At 34.2% G+C, this 18,083-nt stretch overlaps 1 protein-coding gene across 1 annotated transcript in view; it reads right to left on the bottom strand.

The window, feature by feature from the left end:
• Nucleotides 1-18,083, bottom strand: part of AP3B1 (adaptor related protein complex 3 subunit beta 1) — a 248,293-nt gene that overhangs the window by 208,752 nt on the left and 21,458 nt on the right. The window contains exon 2 of the mRNA XM_040622153.1: nt 10,399-10,474. Within this exon, the coding sequence (XP_040478087.1) occupies nt 10,399-10,474 (76 nt within the window). The remainder of the gene's footprint in view (nt 1-10,398; nt 10,475-18,083) is intronic.

Genomic DNA, 18,083 nt, shown 5'->3' with positions numbered 1-18,083 from the left:
CATCTTTGTATGATTTTCACACCTCCTTCAATTTCCTCATCTGTAAAATAAGGAGAGAGGGATCAAATGTTCTCTAGGGCCCGTTGTTTCAGTCACTTAGTGACTACCTGAAGTCAGAGATCCTGTCCTGTTATATCCTATTCTAAGGATTCCCCAACTGCTCTATAGAACACTATTCAAAAAAATGTTAACAGATGACACAAGAAAAAATCCTATAGTCAAATTCATTTAACAAATATTTCCTGAGAGAGCATTACATGCCAGGGACTATTGCAGGCCTTGATGATACAACTGTGAACAGTACACAATGCTTGCCCATTAGAGCTTACCTTCTAACGGGGGTGAGGGACAATAAACAATTCAATACAATATGTGAGATGGTAAAACAGAGTATTATGGGGGGGAAAAAGGACTAAGAAATGGAAAGTGCTAGGGTGGGGATGGAAGCTGCCCTTTTGTTTTGTTTAGTGTTTTCCTAGTATTATTTCCCATTCCTATATTTTTAATCTATGTCTTTATATTAGAAGTGGGTTTCTCCTTGGAGCACTGGGTGGCTTAGTCAGTCAAGCGACTACCTTCCACTGGGTAGTCCTGGGATCAAGCCCCACATCAGGCTCCCTGATCAGCTGGGAGTCTGCTTTTCCCTCTCCCTCTGCCCCTCCCCCCAACTAGTGCTCTCTCTCGCTCCCTTTCTCTCTCTCCCTCTCTCTCAAATAATCTTTAAAAAAAATAAATAAAGGTGGGTTTCTCCTAGAGAACATATAGTTGCATCCTGATATTTTCATCTAATCTGACAATATCTTTTAGTTGGTGATTTTAGATCACTCAAATGTAATATAATTATTGATGGGGTTAGATTCAGGGTACAGTTTTATTACCTGTTTTCTGTTTACTGTCTGTGTTTTGTTTGTCTGACCAGTGTTATTCCCATTATTTGGGAGCATTTAAGTATTTACTATTTTAATTTTGATATTTATTTTTTGGCTGTACATTTTTGTTTAACTTTTAGTGGTTCTTCCTCTAGGGATTATTAGATAGATAGACAAATCAAGATACAGCAAACCTTTCACAGTCTACTTAGTGTTAACACTGAACCAGGTCAAATAAAATGTAGAAATCCTACAACCCTATAGGCCCTTTTAATCCCACCTTCCTGCTAGCCTTTATATTATAGCTATCATATATATGATATCTATATCCATTTAAAACCTCTCAGTATAACCTAAGAAGGATAAAATTAGTCCTTTACGCTTACCAAATACAGTGGACCCTTGAACTATGCAGGGGTTGGGGGCATCAACCCACAGATCTGAATATCCATGTATAATTTTTCACTCCTTCCCCAAAATTAACTATTAATAGCCTACTGTTGACTGGAAGCCCTATTAATAAGATAAACAGTCAATTAACATATATTTTGCATGTTATATGTGCTATATACTGTATTCTTACAATAAAGATAGAAAAAAGAAAATATTAAGAAAATCATAAAAAAATAATCATAAGGAAGGGGAAATACATTTATAATATTATACTATAAAAATAACACGTATAAGTGGACCCACGCAATTCCAATCTATTGTCCAGGTGTCACCTCTATTTTCTTTCAGTACTTTGAAGATGTTCCAGGGGTGCCTAGGTGGCTCAGTCAGATGAGCATCCTACTCTTCAGTTCAGATCATGATCTCAGGGTTGTGAGATCATTAAATGTGTGCTTAAGATTCTCTTCCTCTCCCTTTGTCCCTCCCCTGCATTCTCTCTCCCCCCTCTAAATTAATTAACTAATTAATTAGTTAGTTAAAATAAAGGTGTTCTATTGTCTTCTGGCTGCCACGGTTTCTGATGAGAAATATGGAGTTATTCCAATCACTGGTCCTTGTATGTAATGTATCACTTTTTCCCCAAGTACTTTCAAGAGTATTTCTTTATTTTTGATTTTCCACAGTTTAATTGCTATGTGTTTAGGCATGGTTTTGAGTTTATCTTGATTGGGGTATTCTGAACTTTTCATCTACAAGTTTATGTCATTCATTAATTTGGGTAGTTTCCAACCATTATTTCTTTAAGTATTTTTACTATCCCAATCTCTTTCTCTTCTTTTGAACATACTTGTTCGATCTTTTTATTTTTCCAACAAAACCCTCACGCTGTATTCATTTCTTTTTGTTTTAATCTGTTCTGCAAATTAACTAATTTCTAATGATCTCTCTTCAACTTCTGGTTCTTTCTTCTGTTATATTCATTTTGCTATTGAATCAATCCAGGACATTTTTTATGTCAGATATGATTTAAAAAAACCAGATTATTTCAGTATGACAGAAATTTCAACATATTTCTACATGATGTAGTTCATGTGAGATACTTTGGGGAAAAAGCTACCCATTAGTTTCTACCTGGAGAATAACAGGATATAGGAGACCCTCTTCCCTAGCATAACTTACCATCTAATCATAAATGGCCCTAATATTACCTACGACTGAAGTATGAGACAAGAGAAATGTCTATTCAAGTCCTCTATCCATTTTCAATTGGGTTGTTTTTTTAGACGTTGAGCTGTTTGAGTTCTTTACATATATTGGATATTAATTCCTATATGATGGGAGAATGGTTTTTTATAGATTTCAAAATATTTTTTCCCATTCTGTGGGTTGCCTCATCACACTGCTGATGATGTCATATGACGCACAAAGATTTTAATTTTGATACAGCCCAAATTATCCACTTTTTCCTTTTGTTGCTCACTTTTTCTTGAAACCTTTGACAAATCTAATGTCATGAAGTTTTTGCCCTATGTTTTCCTCCATTAGTTTTATAGTTTTAGCTCTTACATTTAGGTCTTTAATTCATTTTGCCTTGTTTTATATATATATATGATAGGAGGTAGAGATCTATATTCATTTTCTTGCAGGTGGATATCCAGATTCCCAACACCATTTGTTGATGACTATCCTTTCACCATTGAATGGTCTCTCACCCTTCTCAAAGATCATTTGATCATATAGGTAAGGGTTTATATCTGCATGCTCTATCAGGTATATATGTCTGTCTTTGTGACACTACCACACTGTTTTGATTACTGTAGCTTTGAATTAAGTTTTCAAATCAGGAAGTGTGAAACATAAATTTTTCAAGAATGTTTTGGCTATTCAGGACACATGAATTTTAGGATAGATTCTTCTGTTTTTGCAAATAACATCACTGGGAGTTTGATGGGAATTACACTGAATACATATTCACTTTGATACTGACATCTTAAAAATATCAAGTCTTGCAATCCATGAACAGAGGATGTCTTTCCATTTATTTGTGTCTTCTCTAATTTCTTTCAGCAATGTTTTACAGTTTTCAAGTAATGAGTCTTTTGTCCCCTTGGTAAGTTTATTCCTAGGTATTTAATTCTTTTTGAAGCTACTGTAAATGGGACTATTTTCTTAATTTCCTTCTAGGACTGTTCATTGTTAGTGTATAGACACAACTAATTGTTACGTTATGCTGCAACTTGGCTGAATTCATTTATTTTAAAAGGTTTTGGTAAAATATTTAGTTTTCTAAATACGAAATCATGTTGTCTGTGAACAAAGATAATTTTAGTTGTCTGCTTGTAATTTGGATGCCTTTTATTTCTTCTTCTTGCCTAACTGCTCTAGCTAAAACTGCCATTGAATAGAAGAGACAAAAGCAAGCATCCTTGTCTTTTTCCTTTTTGAAGAAAAAAAGCTTTCAGTCTTTCACTGCTGACTATGATGTCAGCTGTGGGTTTTTCATATATGGCTTTTAACATTATGTTGGGTGAGTTTCCTTCTAGTCCTACTAGTTTGTTGAATGTTTTATCATGAAAGATTATTAAATTTTGTCAAATTCTGTTTCTCTATCAATTGAGATGATCATGTGGTTTTTTGCCCCTTCATTCTGTTAATGTGGTGTATTACAGTGATTGACTTTCATATATTGTTCATGTTCTTCTGTAAATAATAATAATCTAAATCCAAAAATCCACATTAATTTTTTAAAGTCAGGAAGAAAAAGAGGAGAAATTGTGCTTTTCTAAATTTTAATTGTTTTCATTTTTCACAGTAATAAAGATGGTTTATTTTTGAAACTTCAAAATATGCAACTTATAAATACTGGCTAATTTAAAAGGAAAGACGGAAAAGAAGCAAGAAAGACAGATCTTACAGAGTTTCAGACCCAAATGCAACTCTTAAAAATCAGCAAGAATAAATGAAGAAATGAAAAAGAAGTGGTCCTTTTTTTATATTCCAGAAAGTAATAGTGGTGCAAAACTGAGAGAAAACTCACTAAGGTATTGCATCACTCCTAAAAACTCAGGCCTGCTCATGGAACTGGTCCTGATGACTATCAACATGGCAGAAAAGGCTTGGCCCTTTAAGCAATTTCCAACACAAAAACAACAAAGATGAATCCTTTAAAGTATATACACAACTGAAACATTCTCAATGAAGGAAGGAAGAGAATTAGCAATACCCAGAAAGGTTTAGACTAAAATGTTTATTATACGTTAACTGGAGACAGTAAAAATTACACATTAGTTTCTTCTTCTTAAATGGACTTTCCCATTTTTCCAACAATAATACTGTACAATTTGTATTTGGCTTACGATCTTTAAAAAAATATTTACAAAAACATCTGGAACTCTGAAGCTACCTTTAATTTTCTTAGGGTCAATAACATCCCAACCAAATACCCTGGAACATGTATGACTATGAAATAAGATATAACAATAACTCTAGGAATTCTAAGAATTTCATCAAAGAAAGGTTCAGCTTTGCTCCTTATCCCATAACTACAAAGCCAAGTAAACTAATCTGAGGAAGACCTTCGACACCTAACACTTGCTAAAAGAAAATAATCAAAGATTCAATACACAGAAGATTTCAATACAAATATTCCATTCCTCCAAGGACTCCAGAGAGTCAACTCATCAGTATTTTAGCTAAAAAGCTTATTACTAATTCACTATATGAAATACATTGCAAATTCTCCTTAGTCCACCACATTTCACCAAGCAAAGATAAAACAGAGGACACGTGCTATAAACAATTAGACACATATTTTTCAGAAATATTAAGAAAAATAATGTATGAGTGCTTCAACTTGAGTCCGGCTGTGTAGTAAGTGACCACAAGATTTTGAAGTAGGCAGCTTTTCTCCCCTAAGGATGCTTTGGCACAGATGAGACTTTACTTAATAAATGAAACATTAGAAACATTAGCCCATGATTCTAAGTCTCAGATATCACCAAAGAAAGAACTAAAATAAACTGTGATTATCATTATGGTTTTTCAATGTTAGATGTTGCTGAAAAGATTCTCTACTGAATCACAGGACTACTAACTATGAAAGATAGTCAGATATGCATTGCCAGCACTTTGATAAATTTTAGAAAATAATGTGGCAAAATACACAACATTTAAAATTTTGGCAGATTAAATTCAGAAATCTTTAAATATTTTTAACTATGATGAAAAGACCTGAAAACTACTCTGCATTGTATAAAGTGATAAAACCCCATTTTTAGGGCTCATGAAATATAAATTATAAAGAAATTTAAATTTAAAACTTACATTAAGAAAATACAAGAAACTTTGAAACCAATATAAAATTCTGACTGACTGGCCTCCAGGAAACTACTTCTAGCCAAAAGATGTTTTGAAATGATACACACACACATGAACAGAAAAATTTCTAAATGATTTTAAAAGCTTCCACACAGAAATATGGTACTACCTAGAAGTCAAATTAAAAACTGGACAAAAGTAAAGGTGAACGAATAACTGTTCTAACAGCTCACTGAAAAAATGTCAAGTAAAATAACTATTAGTTACTTAATAAAAGGGGGAATTAGCAAACAATAATTGCTTATTGAAAACTGAAATATATCATTCAATAAATACCATTCAAAAACACAAAGTATTTAGAGAAAGTATTAACAAAATAACAGAACTTAAAATTTAACACTAAAAACTATAATATAATACACTGTTGAGAGAAATTAAAGATGATCTAAACAAGTGAAGAAACAGAATCATGATCATAAGGCAAAATACTGTAAAAATGTTAATTCTCCCAAAATTGATCCATAGAGTTAACGCAATTCCAATCTACAGCCCAGCAGGCTTTTTCTCCATATAAAAAAATGACTTAAAAATATTTGAAAATAAAATATAAATCTCTCATAACTTCCCAACAATGTAATTATCTATCCAGAAAATCCAAGCATACGAAACTGAAAAACTGTTAGAGATAAGGAGCGAATTCACTGAGAAGGCCAAACGCAGAACACAGAAAAGTCATTTGTCTTCCTATATACCATTAATAATTAATGTTAAAAATATAATGAAGGGGACCATTCATAATGCCCACCAAGATTTAAAAATACACAGAAATGAATCTAACAAGGAATACACAAGATCTCTATGATAAAAACTACAAAATATAAATATAATGCTGCTGAAAGGGAAAGAGGGATGAAAGCAAGAAGGGACTACATTAATTCCATATTATCCTAATCAAAGTTCAAAAACAATTTTTAACAAAACTTGAGAATTTGGTTCTAAAATTTATCTAGAGGATGAAACTTTTACTTTTTATGCCTCATTATTATTTGAAAATTTACATATATATTTATATCACTTGTATAATGAAGAATTTTTTCAGACTTACTGAGATATAATTGACATATAACATTATGTACATTTAAAATGAGATATTACCTCAAGCCTCTTAGAATAACTATCACCAAGAAGAGATAACAAGTGATGGCGAGGATGTAGAAAAAAGGGAATCCTTTCTACTGTTGGTGGCAATGTAAACTGGTACAGCCACTACCAGAAAACAGTATGGAGGCTGCTCGAAAATATAAATGATAAATATATGATTCAGCAAACCTATTTCTGGGTATCTACCCAAAGGAAATAAAATCACCACCTCAAAGAGATATCTATGCTCCCATGTTCACTGCAGCATTATTCACAGTAGCCAAGATACAGAAACAACCTAAGAATCTGTCAACAGATGAATGGAAAAAGGTGATACAGTTATAAAGATATAATGGAATATTATTCAGCCATGAGAAAGAAGGAATCCTGCCATTTGTGACCAAATGGATAGATCTTGAGGGTACTACACAAAGTGAAAGAATAATTTTTAATTACGAATCATTTTCCTATACTTAAAAAGCCAAATTTGAAATTTACCTTTATACAAACTTCTTAATGAGAGACAGCCTGTAAGTACTAGGCATATATGGCTATATTTATATTTCCTCTTTTACATTTCTTTATGATACATTTATTTATAACTACATTTTCGATAGTCCAGATTATGAGAATATCAATTTTTATTTATCAGTTTAAAAGAGGAATTTTAAAAATTACCAAATGCCACATTTTCAGATTTAGGAATTTCCACAGTACCCTCAGGTTTTGTGAAATAATTTACCTACATGGAATGTAAAGGCCAAAATTTAATGAAATTAAGAGCAGGGCTTGCTTTAATATGGTAGTGAGGGATTGTAACCTGCAGGAAAGCAAGCTGAAACCATGCAAAGCAATCCTGATAATTATAAATCTTGCAATCAATCTGTGACTTTTAAAAATTTTGTAAAAATATTAAAACTCTTACTGTCAGTTATAAATGTATAGGAAACTGAAAAATAGTAAAACTAACACTTATTTAGTACCCTATTATTTAGAACATTAGAAACGTTGGAAATTAACTTAGCAAGAGTAGTCTGAATGGGCTTGTCTATTCTCACCATGTAAGACACAGAGCAAGCATCTTTTCTGTCTCTTAGTAAATTACCAACTCCTGTCCAACTATGGATCACCTTCCAACATTTAATCCTTGACACTTTCAATATTACAAATTATCTCCCAGAGTTCCTTTAATGTGAAGTTTTTGTGGCACCATTTCTTCCTCTGGCATACCTTCATCCTTTTCATCACAACCATTTCCCTTATTTATGTTGAAAAGCTCTCCTTTACGACATTCTTCCAGCTACATAATTAGAGTCTCTCAAAAAATGGCCCTGTCACCGTTTCCACAATTGGCTATTTCTCTATAACTCCATTTACATTCTACCTGATTTTCATTTCCTGTGCTATCACCTTTTTTCCCAAGATTTTACTTATTTGCCAGAGAAGAGAGAGCAGGAGAGAGCACAAGCAGGGGGAGCAGCAGGCAGAGGAGAAGCAGGCTCCCTGCTGAGCAAGGAGCCCAATGCAGGACTCGATCCCAGGACCCTGGGATCATGACCTGAGCTGAAGGTAGATGCTTAACTGACTGAGCCACCCAGGAGTCCCAAGTGTTATCACTTTTTACTTCTTCGCTGCGTTTTCATCTTTGTTGACCAAATCTCTCTTTCATTATCCATTTTTGTAAAATGTCAAGTAGGTTTCTCAGTGGGAAGCAAGGAGGGAACACAACTACATGTTTTATTCTCTGTACATAAACCAAGTAATGTACACAGTGACAAATCAATAAAAGACTTTGAAAGAAGTGACATGACTGGTCACTGATCATGATGCATATTTGTTATCTATAATAGCTGCAAATTCAAAAGTTACTTGTGAAGTTTGTACATTATGCAATTACTATGTTAATGTGCTCTGGTAACTGAAATTTGAACCATGTTGCTGTGGGACTGGTGTTACTTAACTGTGTTAACTAAAATCTGTGTGTTATCAAAGCCATGCAAAGCAAGAACTACCTGTCCATAAATGTAATTACTTATACAGCTTAACATTAACAACTGAAAAATTTACAAAGAATCTTGAACATGTCCCCTACATTACCAAATGACATAAACCTGAATGTAAGAATCAAATAACCTGCAGGTGTTCTACAGATAGTTAGTCCTTAACTTTTATAAATTTGATTTTTCATAACAAGTCACCTTTTAACAAAACATACTGATACCCATAATCATCTTTCATAAATGGGATTTGAATTTAATATATCAAGAAAAGAAAGGAAATTTCAAATTTTCATATGGTGGCATTTCCTGCTGGAAAACAGTATTGTTTGACTTGTATTGTCATCTTAGTATAAGATGTGCTTAAGTATTATTTGTGCATGGGGCGCCTGGGTGGCGCAGTCGTTAAGCGTCTGCCTTCGGCTCGGCATGATCCCGGCGTTGTGGAATCGAGCCCCACATCAGGCTCCTCCGCTAGGAGCCTGCTTCTTCCTCTCCCACTCCCCCTGCTTGTGTTCCCTCTCTCGCTGGCTGTCTCTAACTCTTCAAAAAAATGAAAATAAATTAAAAAAAAAAGAGTTTATCTGTGCAATTATACAAATATATTACATTTTGACATTATATAAAAATATGTGGGAAATAAAATCAGTAATGGTGGTGATAAACAGCACAGTAGCAATGAGAAAGACAGGTTTTGTGAATTTAATTCCACTGAGAAAAAATTGAAACTCTTTAGCATTAGACAGTCACTGAATTAACAGTGCTTTCACTGTGAATGTAAAAAATAAAATCAAATGCAAAAAAAACCCAGAGTGCATACAAAACAAACTACAAAAATTTTTATTAAAAATTTTATATATAATTAGGAATTGCATTATATTTTTAGGTCTCTGACAACTGAACTCCTCTAATAACTTATTATCAATTGTTTGAATTTTACATTACAACTGAAAACTGGTGAAAGTTCTTACATTTACTAATATTCATTAGAACTTCTATGATATGGGGCGTCTGGGTGGCTCAATCGGTTAAGTGTCTGCCTTCAGCTCGGGCCCTGATCTCAGGGTCCTGGGATCAAGACCCACGTTGGGCTCCCTGCTCAGCAGGGAGTCTGCTTTTCCCTCTCCCTCTGCCCCCACCCCTGCTTGTGCTCTGTTTCTCTCTCTAATAAATAAATAAAATTAAAAAAAAAAAAAAAGAACTTCTCCGATACTAAACTGAATACAGCATTTGCTATTGGTAGTAAGGGAATATGAAACACAGAAGAATGCTTACAATTTTTAGGCCATTAAATGACACAAGAAAATCCTTTAGCTAATCTAGAATCCTTCTATGAAGGAAGTCAAAATATTGTTATATATAATCTTATTTTGTCTTCAAAATGATTAGCTCTTTCTATCTCAGAGGAGAAATACCTTGATATTAGAGATAGGGAAATTAGAACACAGAAAAGATGGAATTAAAACTCAAGTTCTGAAAAAAAAAAAAACCCAAAAACAAAACTCAAGTATCTGAAACATGACTCTCCAAACTTCCTCCAAAACATTTTAGACAGGAAATACTAAGTTAATATAAAGGGCAAATGAGATGTTTGATTTGGTATTTAATATATTATTTAACACATATTTAATATAATCACTATATGTCCCTTTTCCAAAATTGAAATGATCTATTTCACCTACCCCAACGATCCGTTTCATAGCATCCAATTTAGCAGAATCTTTGTTGCTCTCCAACATTTGCTTTAGATCTTCATTCCTAAGAAAAGAAAAGAAAAAGAATTCTATATTTCGATTTTTTACATTATATAGCTATTAAAATATATTTCTTAAAAATTAGAATGAGGAACAATATTATAAAACTGCATTCTTATATATAATTAAATATATATTTTTTCATCTACTCCATAAATATCAAAGTGCTACACTGCAATGAAGCCCATCAATCACACAAAAATATAAAATTGTACCTCAGTTCTGGGCAAAATATCTATGTGAACATATGCATAAAGATTCTCTCATCTCAAAATCTCCTCTGCATAATCATAAAGAAAAAAAAGAAAGAAGAAAAATCCTTGAGTCACCACTAAAATATTTTCATAAACCAAAAAGTAAGAATTTTCTTTTCTCAAGAAAGAACACTCATTAAAGAAAGACTGTCACTCACACCATCTCTTTTTAATCCCTACCTGTCCTCTGCCAAAAAAACAAAAAACAAAAAACATAAACATGAAGGGATTTTGCTTTGATGTCCTGGCAGTTGGGCAGTTTTATAGAACTAAACCTGTAATTTCCATAGAACCAAGTAATTTCACTCTTGGGAATTTATCTCTGGGAAATGGAAACTGATACACAAAAACCTGCACACAGGTAGTCACAGCAGCTTTTATTCCTACTAGGCAAAACGGAAACAAGCCAGATGTCCATCAATGGATGAATGCTTCAACAAACTGTGGTACATCCATAGCATGGAATACCACTCAGCAGGGAAGGTAAACTATTGATACATAAGATAACTCTGATTAATCTCTAAAGAAATACGCTGAGTGAGAAAAGTTAATTCTAAAAGGTTATATACTGTTATTCCATTTATATAACACTCATGAAATAACAAAATTATAGAAATGGAGAAAGATTAGTGGCTGCTGTACATTAAGATCAAGAAAGGGAAAGGTGGATATATTACAATCTTTAGGTGGATAATTTATTAAATGCAAATTGTACCTCTATAAAGCTGATATTAAAAACATTCATAATGTTTTATTCACATGTGTGAATAAGATGCTGAGTTCTCCAAAAGAAGACCAAAAGACATATCTATTTCTGAGAAAAACATTATGAGGGATCAGATAAGCCACCATTTTACACACTTAGAAATCAAGATATTACATTTAAGCTTCATTCATGCTTACTCAAGGATTTAAATCACTAAATACTGTATTTTAGTACATCAAAGCAAAATCCTCTCAAAGAAATTAACAGGAAACTAAGACTGTATTATTACAAATTGTAATTAACTCCTTATATAGTTATTAGTTTATAATTAGCAAGCTTTCATACTTTTCACAACAAACGGCAGAAAAAAGAAAAAAAATTTACACCACATGGCTACTTCATGAAACAGTTCAATCACCAAAAAGTATGAGAAACCCTTGCATCTCAGCTTAGGCCTAAGAGTAGATGAGAAAAGCTTCTTTAACTACACACAGAAAGCCCTGACACAAAACTACTAACTTTAGTTTTTGCACACTTTACAAATTTAAGCCTAATGTATGCAGTAAGCACTTATCAATAATGAATGATCAATCAGGTGTTATTACAGGCTACGTTGTATACCTTCCAAAATTCCTATGAAGTCCTAACCCCAAGAATGTGGCTATTTGGAGACAGAGCCTTTAAAGAAGTAATTAAGCCAAAATGAGGTCACTATGGATGGACCTTCATCCAACATGACTGATGTCTTTGTAGGAGCAGATTAGGACACAGACACACAAAAACAAAGGGATGACCAGGTAGGGATACAGCAAGAAGGTGGCCATCTGCAAGGCAGGGAGAGGGGCTCAGAAGAAATCAGAACTGCCCACCTTGATCTTGGACTTCTAGCCTCCAGAAATTGGGAGAAAATAAATTTGTTTTAAGCCACAGAGTCTGTTTCTTTCTGTTATGGCAGCCACAGCAAACTAATACAGAAGGTAAATGTTATAAACGGTCATTACATAAATATATATATATTAAACTGAAATATATATATATTAACTAAAATAAAATTATGGAAGAAAAAAAAATACTCTTCCTTTCTAAGCATCTCATAAAATTAAATACAATGGTGACCACTAGTGGGACACAAAAATAGTTAAATAATTAAAACACTGACTTTTCTCTAAATATACAGCTAGAAAATATAAAAGTAGTACAGAAAGCAATACATAAAAACTATATCTGAGGATATACAACTACCAAATATTAAAATACTATAAATGTTCACTGGATTACATTTAGAATCCCTTCTTAAAACTTCTCACTCTTCTACACTACAAAGGTAACCGAAAAGGGAATATTAAAAATAATGGAACTGGGACGCCTGGGTGGCTCAGTGAGTTAAGCATCTGCCTTAGGTCATGATCCCAGGGTCCCGGGATCGAGTCCCACATCAGGCTCCTTGCTCAGCAGGGAGCCTGCTTCTCCCTCTGCCTGCTCTGCCTGCCACTCCCCCTGCTTGTGCTCTTTCTCTCTGAAAAATTAAAAAAAAAAGAGAGAGAGAAGTTTGCTTCAATCAAAGAAGTAGACAAAGAAAATTTTTTTAAAAAAAAATGGAACCACACATGAGGGTTTTTTTTTTCTTTCTATTTTTTGTTATTTTCCTTCTATTTGTTATTATTTTTCTCTTTTACTTAACGACCAGGTATACTTTCATAAATGAAAAATCTAAACCCTTCGCAAAAAAACCTTAAAAATCTTATTGGGGTAAGAAAGCAAAAAACTGAAATAATTAGATAGGGAATAAATAGAAAATGTGATCACATATACACGTATCAAAAGAAAAAAGAAAATTCATTTTCTCGTCTCTGGCCCCCTTAAACTTTCCCCAAGAGCTTTCCACCATTCTTTTCCACCAGTGTTAGAGAAGTGAGCAATGAAGAATAAAGTGCCAAATTTTAGGACAACCCAACCTCTCCAACCCTAGGAGTAATTTTATTCATGGCCTAATGGAAACTTGGTTTATTCCTTTTAAGCTTGAGAGGCCAGAGTCCCCTTCCCAATCACTTTTAGGCACTGACATACTCAAATTAAAAGTAAGAAAACAAGATCCCAATATTAAAGCCAAAGGTTTTGCTGCTCATGTTTAACACAGTCTTCAACAACAAATATAAGTATCTTTTGTGTTAACACAGGCAGATAGCTGAGGTTCAGAGAAGACTTTAGAAATATCCCAGGCACTGTTTCAACTTGAAAAAAATATTCAAATTCAACTTCACGCAGATATGTCATGAAAATTACTGAAAATTCTGATATAAATTACATATTTCTTCTCAAATCCCTCTTTGCTTGTCACCAAAACAGTAAAGGTTTGGGAAAGTTAAAACAAACACCTCAAAACAAAACAAAACACAACAACCCACACCTCATTTACCCTCAAAATATGTACACTTGTATTGAGTCATTTTAGGTTTACCTCCTTCCTTTTGGATTCAAATACGGCCTATTAACATATATCACTTACTGCATCAATCTTTTAAAAATTAAGAAATTCTTTTTGCTAAACATTAGGAGAGTTGATTCAAATAATGCTGAATTTCAGGCAATACTTTCAGTGACTGCTGAAAACCAATACTTGTTTCAATTTTTTATTTTTTTAATTTACCTGCTTTGTCATTTACCTACTGACCTGCAGATTTCCAGCTTTGAGTACTAGGATACCAACTTTATTTTTACATAAGTGACATCTTGTGGTGATACGTGGTATAACTTTTCCTTTCATGTTCAAAATATATGTTTTTACAGTTTCAAGGAAAATATGTAACTGGAATTAGAGAAAATCTTACTATTACCAGAAAGTCACTCCCATTTCAGCACCAGTAAAAAACATCAACTATAATCAAAAAGCAAAATGTTACCAGTTATACATAAGAAGTTAGGAGGTAGGAGAGCTTTAACATAGCATAAATTACCTCTTAAATAAATAAATAAATAAATAAATCTATCTATCTATCTATCTATCTATCTATCTATAATCCAGGTGCACCTGGCTGGCTCAGTCAGAAGAGCATGCAACTCCTGATCTCAGGTCATGAGTTCGAGGCCCATGTTGGGTGTAGAAGTACTTAAAAAATAAACTTCAAAAATAAATAATAAGAAGTCTATAATCCATAACTCATTTAAATCTTTCACTCCTCTTAAAAACAATGTAAATTAAGAGAATGATGAAGACTATGTAGCATCATACACTGCATCAGTGCTACTCCATGTGATCCAAGAAAGCCCAGTCCAAGAACCATGACCAATCCACAAATTTTGTTACTAATCCATTAAGAAATATGTACAGAAAATAAGAGCAAGCAAAGTTAGAAACTCGACAATAATTCAACAGTATAATGTTCTATATCTTTTGAATCTAATAAAAAATTGGGGCTTGCATTTTGCATGCTTTCTTTCATTCCATTTTTCTAGTAATTTATTTCTTACTGTATTTTACAGAAGATCCAACCATGATAGATTGGAAATTTGAAAGAAAAAAAATAGGTCTTTCATCAGTTTGCAAGCACTGCAATACACACAATCAACTTCTTTTTCCTCAAAACATTCACCAAAATTCGTCATGTACCATACAAAGCAACACCTAAAACTTAAATCCAGGAATGACAGATTGGGAAAAGTAATATGGAATAGCAATTTTGAATTGGAGGTATGTCCCCCAAAGGATACATCAAATCTTTGAGAGGAAGGTGGGCCTTTTCAAGCCCTGCCAAAAAAAAAAAAGAAAAAAAATTCTAAAACATAGGCACCTCTGCATGCTTTACGAACCACTTAAATGAAAAATGTTTCTACTCAAAGTGTTACACTGTACATATAAATAGGTATGCACAAAAAATAGCTGGGAACAAGAGTCAGAATTTACTTTTTTCTAGTGCTAAGTAGCTAAAGGGAATGGCCTTCATGATATATTTATGTGCACAATATGAAAGCTTAGTAACTTAGCAACTTTCAGTTCAGTTATGCCCTATACTTCCCTTGGGGACAAAGTATTGACTTAATAAATACAAGAGTAAGTAAAACAGAAACCTCCAGCTACCTAATCATCCATCTATTAACCCCCTTAAAAAAGTAACCATAAATTATCCAAGTAAATATGAACTTTTCCTCCTATATTGTTCACAAAACTAAAAAAGGAATAGTGTACAATTGCTATAATCACCTCTTCAACCCTGGGTAATCTTTTTCTCTCTTACTCCTCCATTAAAACTTCTCTCACAAAGGTAACAAATAACTTCCTAATTTAAAAATCCATGCAAAAATCTCATGAATACTTTTAGATTATTCCTCTACATTTGATACAACTGACCACTACTCTTCCATCTTAAATTCCCTCCCCTCTTAGATTCTGTAATTCTATTCTCATCTGCCTACCATTTACATTTGTGCCATACCAATGAACAAAAATGACCAAAGTCCCTGCCCTTGTAGAGTTTTCATTCTAATAACTAAAGGAGACAAAACAACAAACATAATAAATAAATTTTAAATCATGAGGTGATATGAGGGAAAAATAGAGCAGAGGGAAGAGAACGCAGGAGGGAACGGAGGAGGCAATTTTAAAGAGGGTGGTCAGAGTAAGCTAAATAAAGAGACATCTGAACAAAGATTTCCAAGTAAAGGAGTTAACCATGCAGATACTGGGAGTGAGGGGCAGGGAGGAAGAGCACTCTAGGCAAGAGACGATGAACGGGGAGTAAATAATATGTTTACTCCAAATGAAAAAGGGAACCACTGGAGGGCTTTGACTAGAGGAGAGTCATGATCTAATACATGTGACAGAATCATTCTGGCTTAATACACTGTAGGGACTTCCACATCCGCCCATGGTTCTGTAGGAAACTAAACCTGCCACAGAAAATAACTACAAAAGCTGGAAGAAATAAGTAACTTTCTGAAGGCACTGGAGAGCAATCAATGCAGGCAGGACTTAAGGAGCAAAATCCTGGAAAGAAAAGAAGCACACAAAGTGAGCTCCTTATTCACACTAGTTTTTTCCCTGAGTATATTTCCCAAACTGCCCTTTGGGAGACTAGAACTCAACAAGAAATGGCAGTTTTAACAGACCGAGGTGACAAATGTTGAAGTTCATAGCTATAAAGGAAATGGAACTTGAAGGGCAAAATTACAGAAGAGAGAAACAGTAAAAAGGTACACAAAAATCCCTTCAAGTACTCACCTACATTTTCACAGGGCATGATTCCAGGAAATCCAACAGAAAACAATGGTGAAGAGGTTACATACCTGCACAGGGATTTCAGCAACTACGCATTGCTATGTAGAGAAGCTGGAATGTAAGTCTCTCGAAAGTACAAGGGGTGGTATATACCCCAGCCTTTCAATTAAGATCACAGAAGGGCCACAAGAGAAGAGTAAGGGTATACTTTAGGAGTTTGAGAAAACTGTGGGGAGGCTGGCGGCGCAAGCGGTGGAAGAATTCACCCAAAGCAGAAGAGAGATAGAAGTTTATTCAATACACTGCAAGGGAGGAGCAGACAGGGCAGCAAAGGAAAGACTAACTGCCACAAGGTGGTGGTGAGAGGCCACAGTTATAGGGCAGAGTGAGGAGGTATGGAACATACGGAATTTTCCCTTTTTGGTAATGGTGCCTGGTTGTAAGTAACCCATTCGTTTTTTAAGGCCTATGGCTATTTCAAGGTGAGTTGCTTAATGAGCCTGTTTGCATCCAGCTCAGTGGTTGTTGTGGGCTTTTACACCTTGCTCAGGTTTCCACTGCTCAAGACTGTTGCCTAATAGTGGCCTCTACAAAAAGTGAAACAGGTAAGGCTGTAAAAGGCCTAAAATTGGGGTGCCTGGGTGGCTTAGACGGTTGAGTGCCAGACTCTTGATTTCAGCTAAAATAATGATCTGAGGCTCGTGAGATGGAGCTCTGCATCAGGCTCCGCACTCAGCACAGAGTTTGTCTGAGATTCTCTCTCTTCCTCTCCTTCTACCCCTCCCCCCACCCATGCATACAAACGCACGCATGCACGTGCTCTCTCCCACGCTCTCAAATAAATAAATATTAAAAAAAAAAAAAAACCCACCCTCTTTGGAAGAAGATATCATCCAGAACCTCATCCACGTTTTTATTCTAAATATCAAGCATATGACTCAAAATTTACGAGGCATGCTAAAAACAAGAACAAAAGACAAAAAAAAAATTTTTTTTTAAAGATTTTATTTATTTATTTGACAGAGATAGAGACAGCCAGCGAGAGAGGGAACACAAGCAGGGGGAGTGGGAGAGGAAGAAGCAGGCTCATAGCTGAGGAGCCCGATGTGGGGCTCGATCCCATAACGCCGGGATCACGCCCTGAGCCGAAGGCAGACGCTTAACCGCTGTGCCACCCAGGCACCCCAAAAAAAAAAATTTTTTTTTAAAGAAAAAAAAACAGAAACAGATCCATGGGTAATTTAGATATTATAGTTATCAGACAAAATAACTACAATTAATATAGTCAGGAAAATAAAGCAAAAGAAGGACAAAAGAGATGAAATGATAAAGTCAACAGTAAAATCTACACAAGATAATCAAAAGACATTCAGAACTGAAAAACACAGTATATGGAATTAAGAACTAACTAGATTGGTTTAACAGCAGACTTTTTTTTTTT

Source organism: Ursus maritimus, unplaced genomic scaffold (genome assembly GCF_017311325.1).
Source record: "Ursus maritimus isolate PB19 unplaced genomic scaffold, ASM1731132v1 scaffold_5, whole genome shotgun sequence".
Lineage (NCBI taxonomy): Eukaryota > Metazoa > Chordata > Mammalia > Carnivora > Ursidae > Ursus > Ursus maritimus.
Note: the sequence above shows the minus strand (reverse complement) of the source record. Positions and strands in the feature narration are given on the sequence as shown.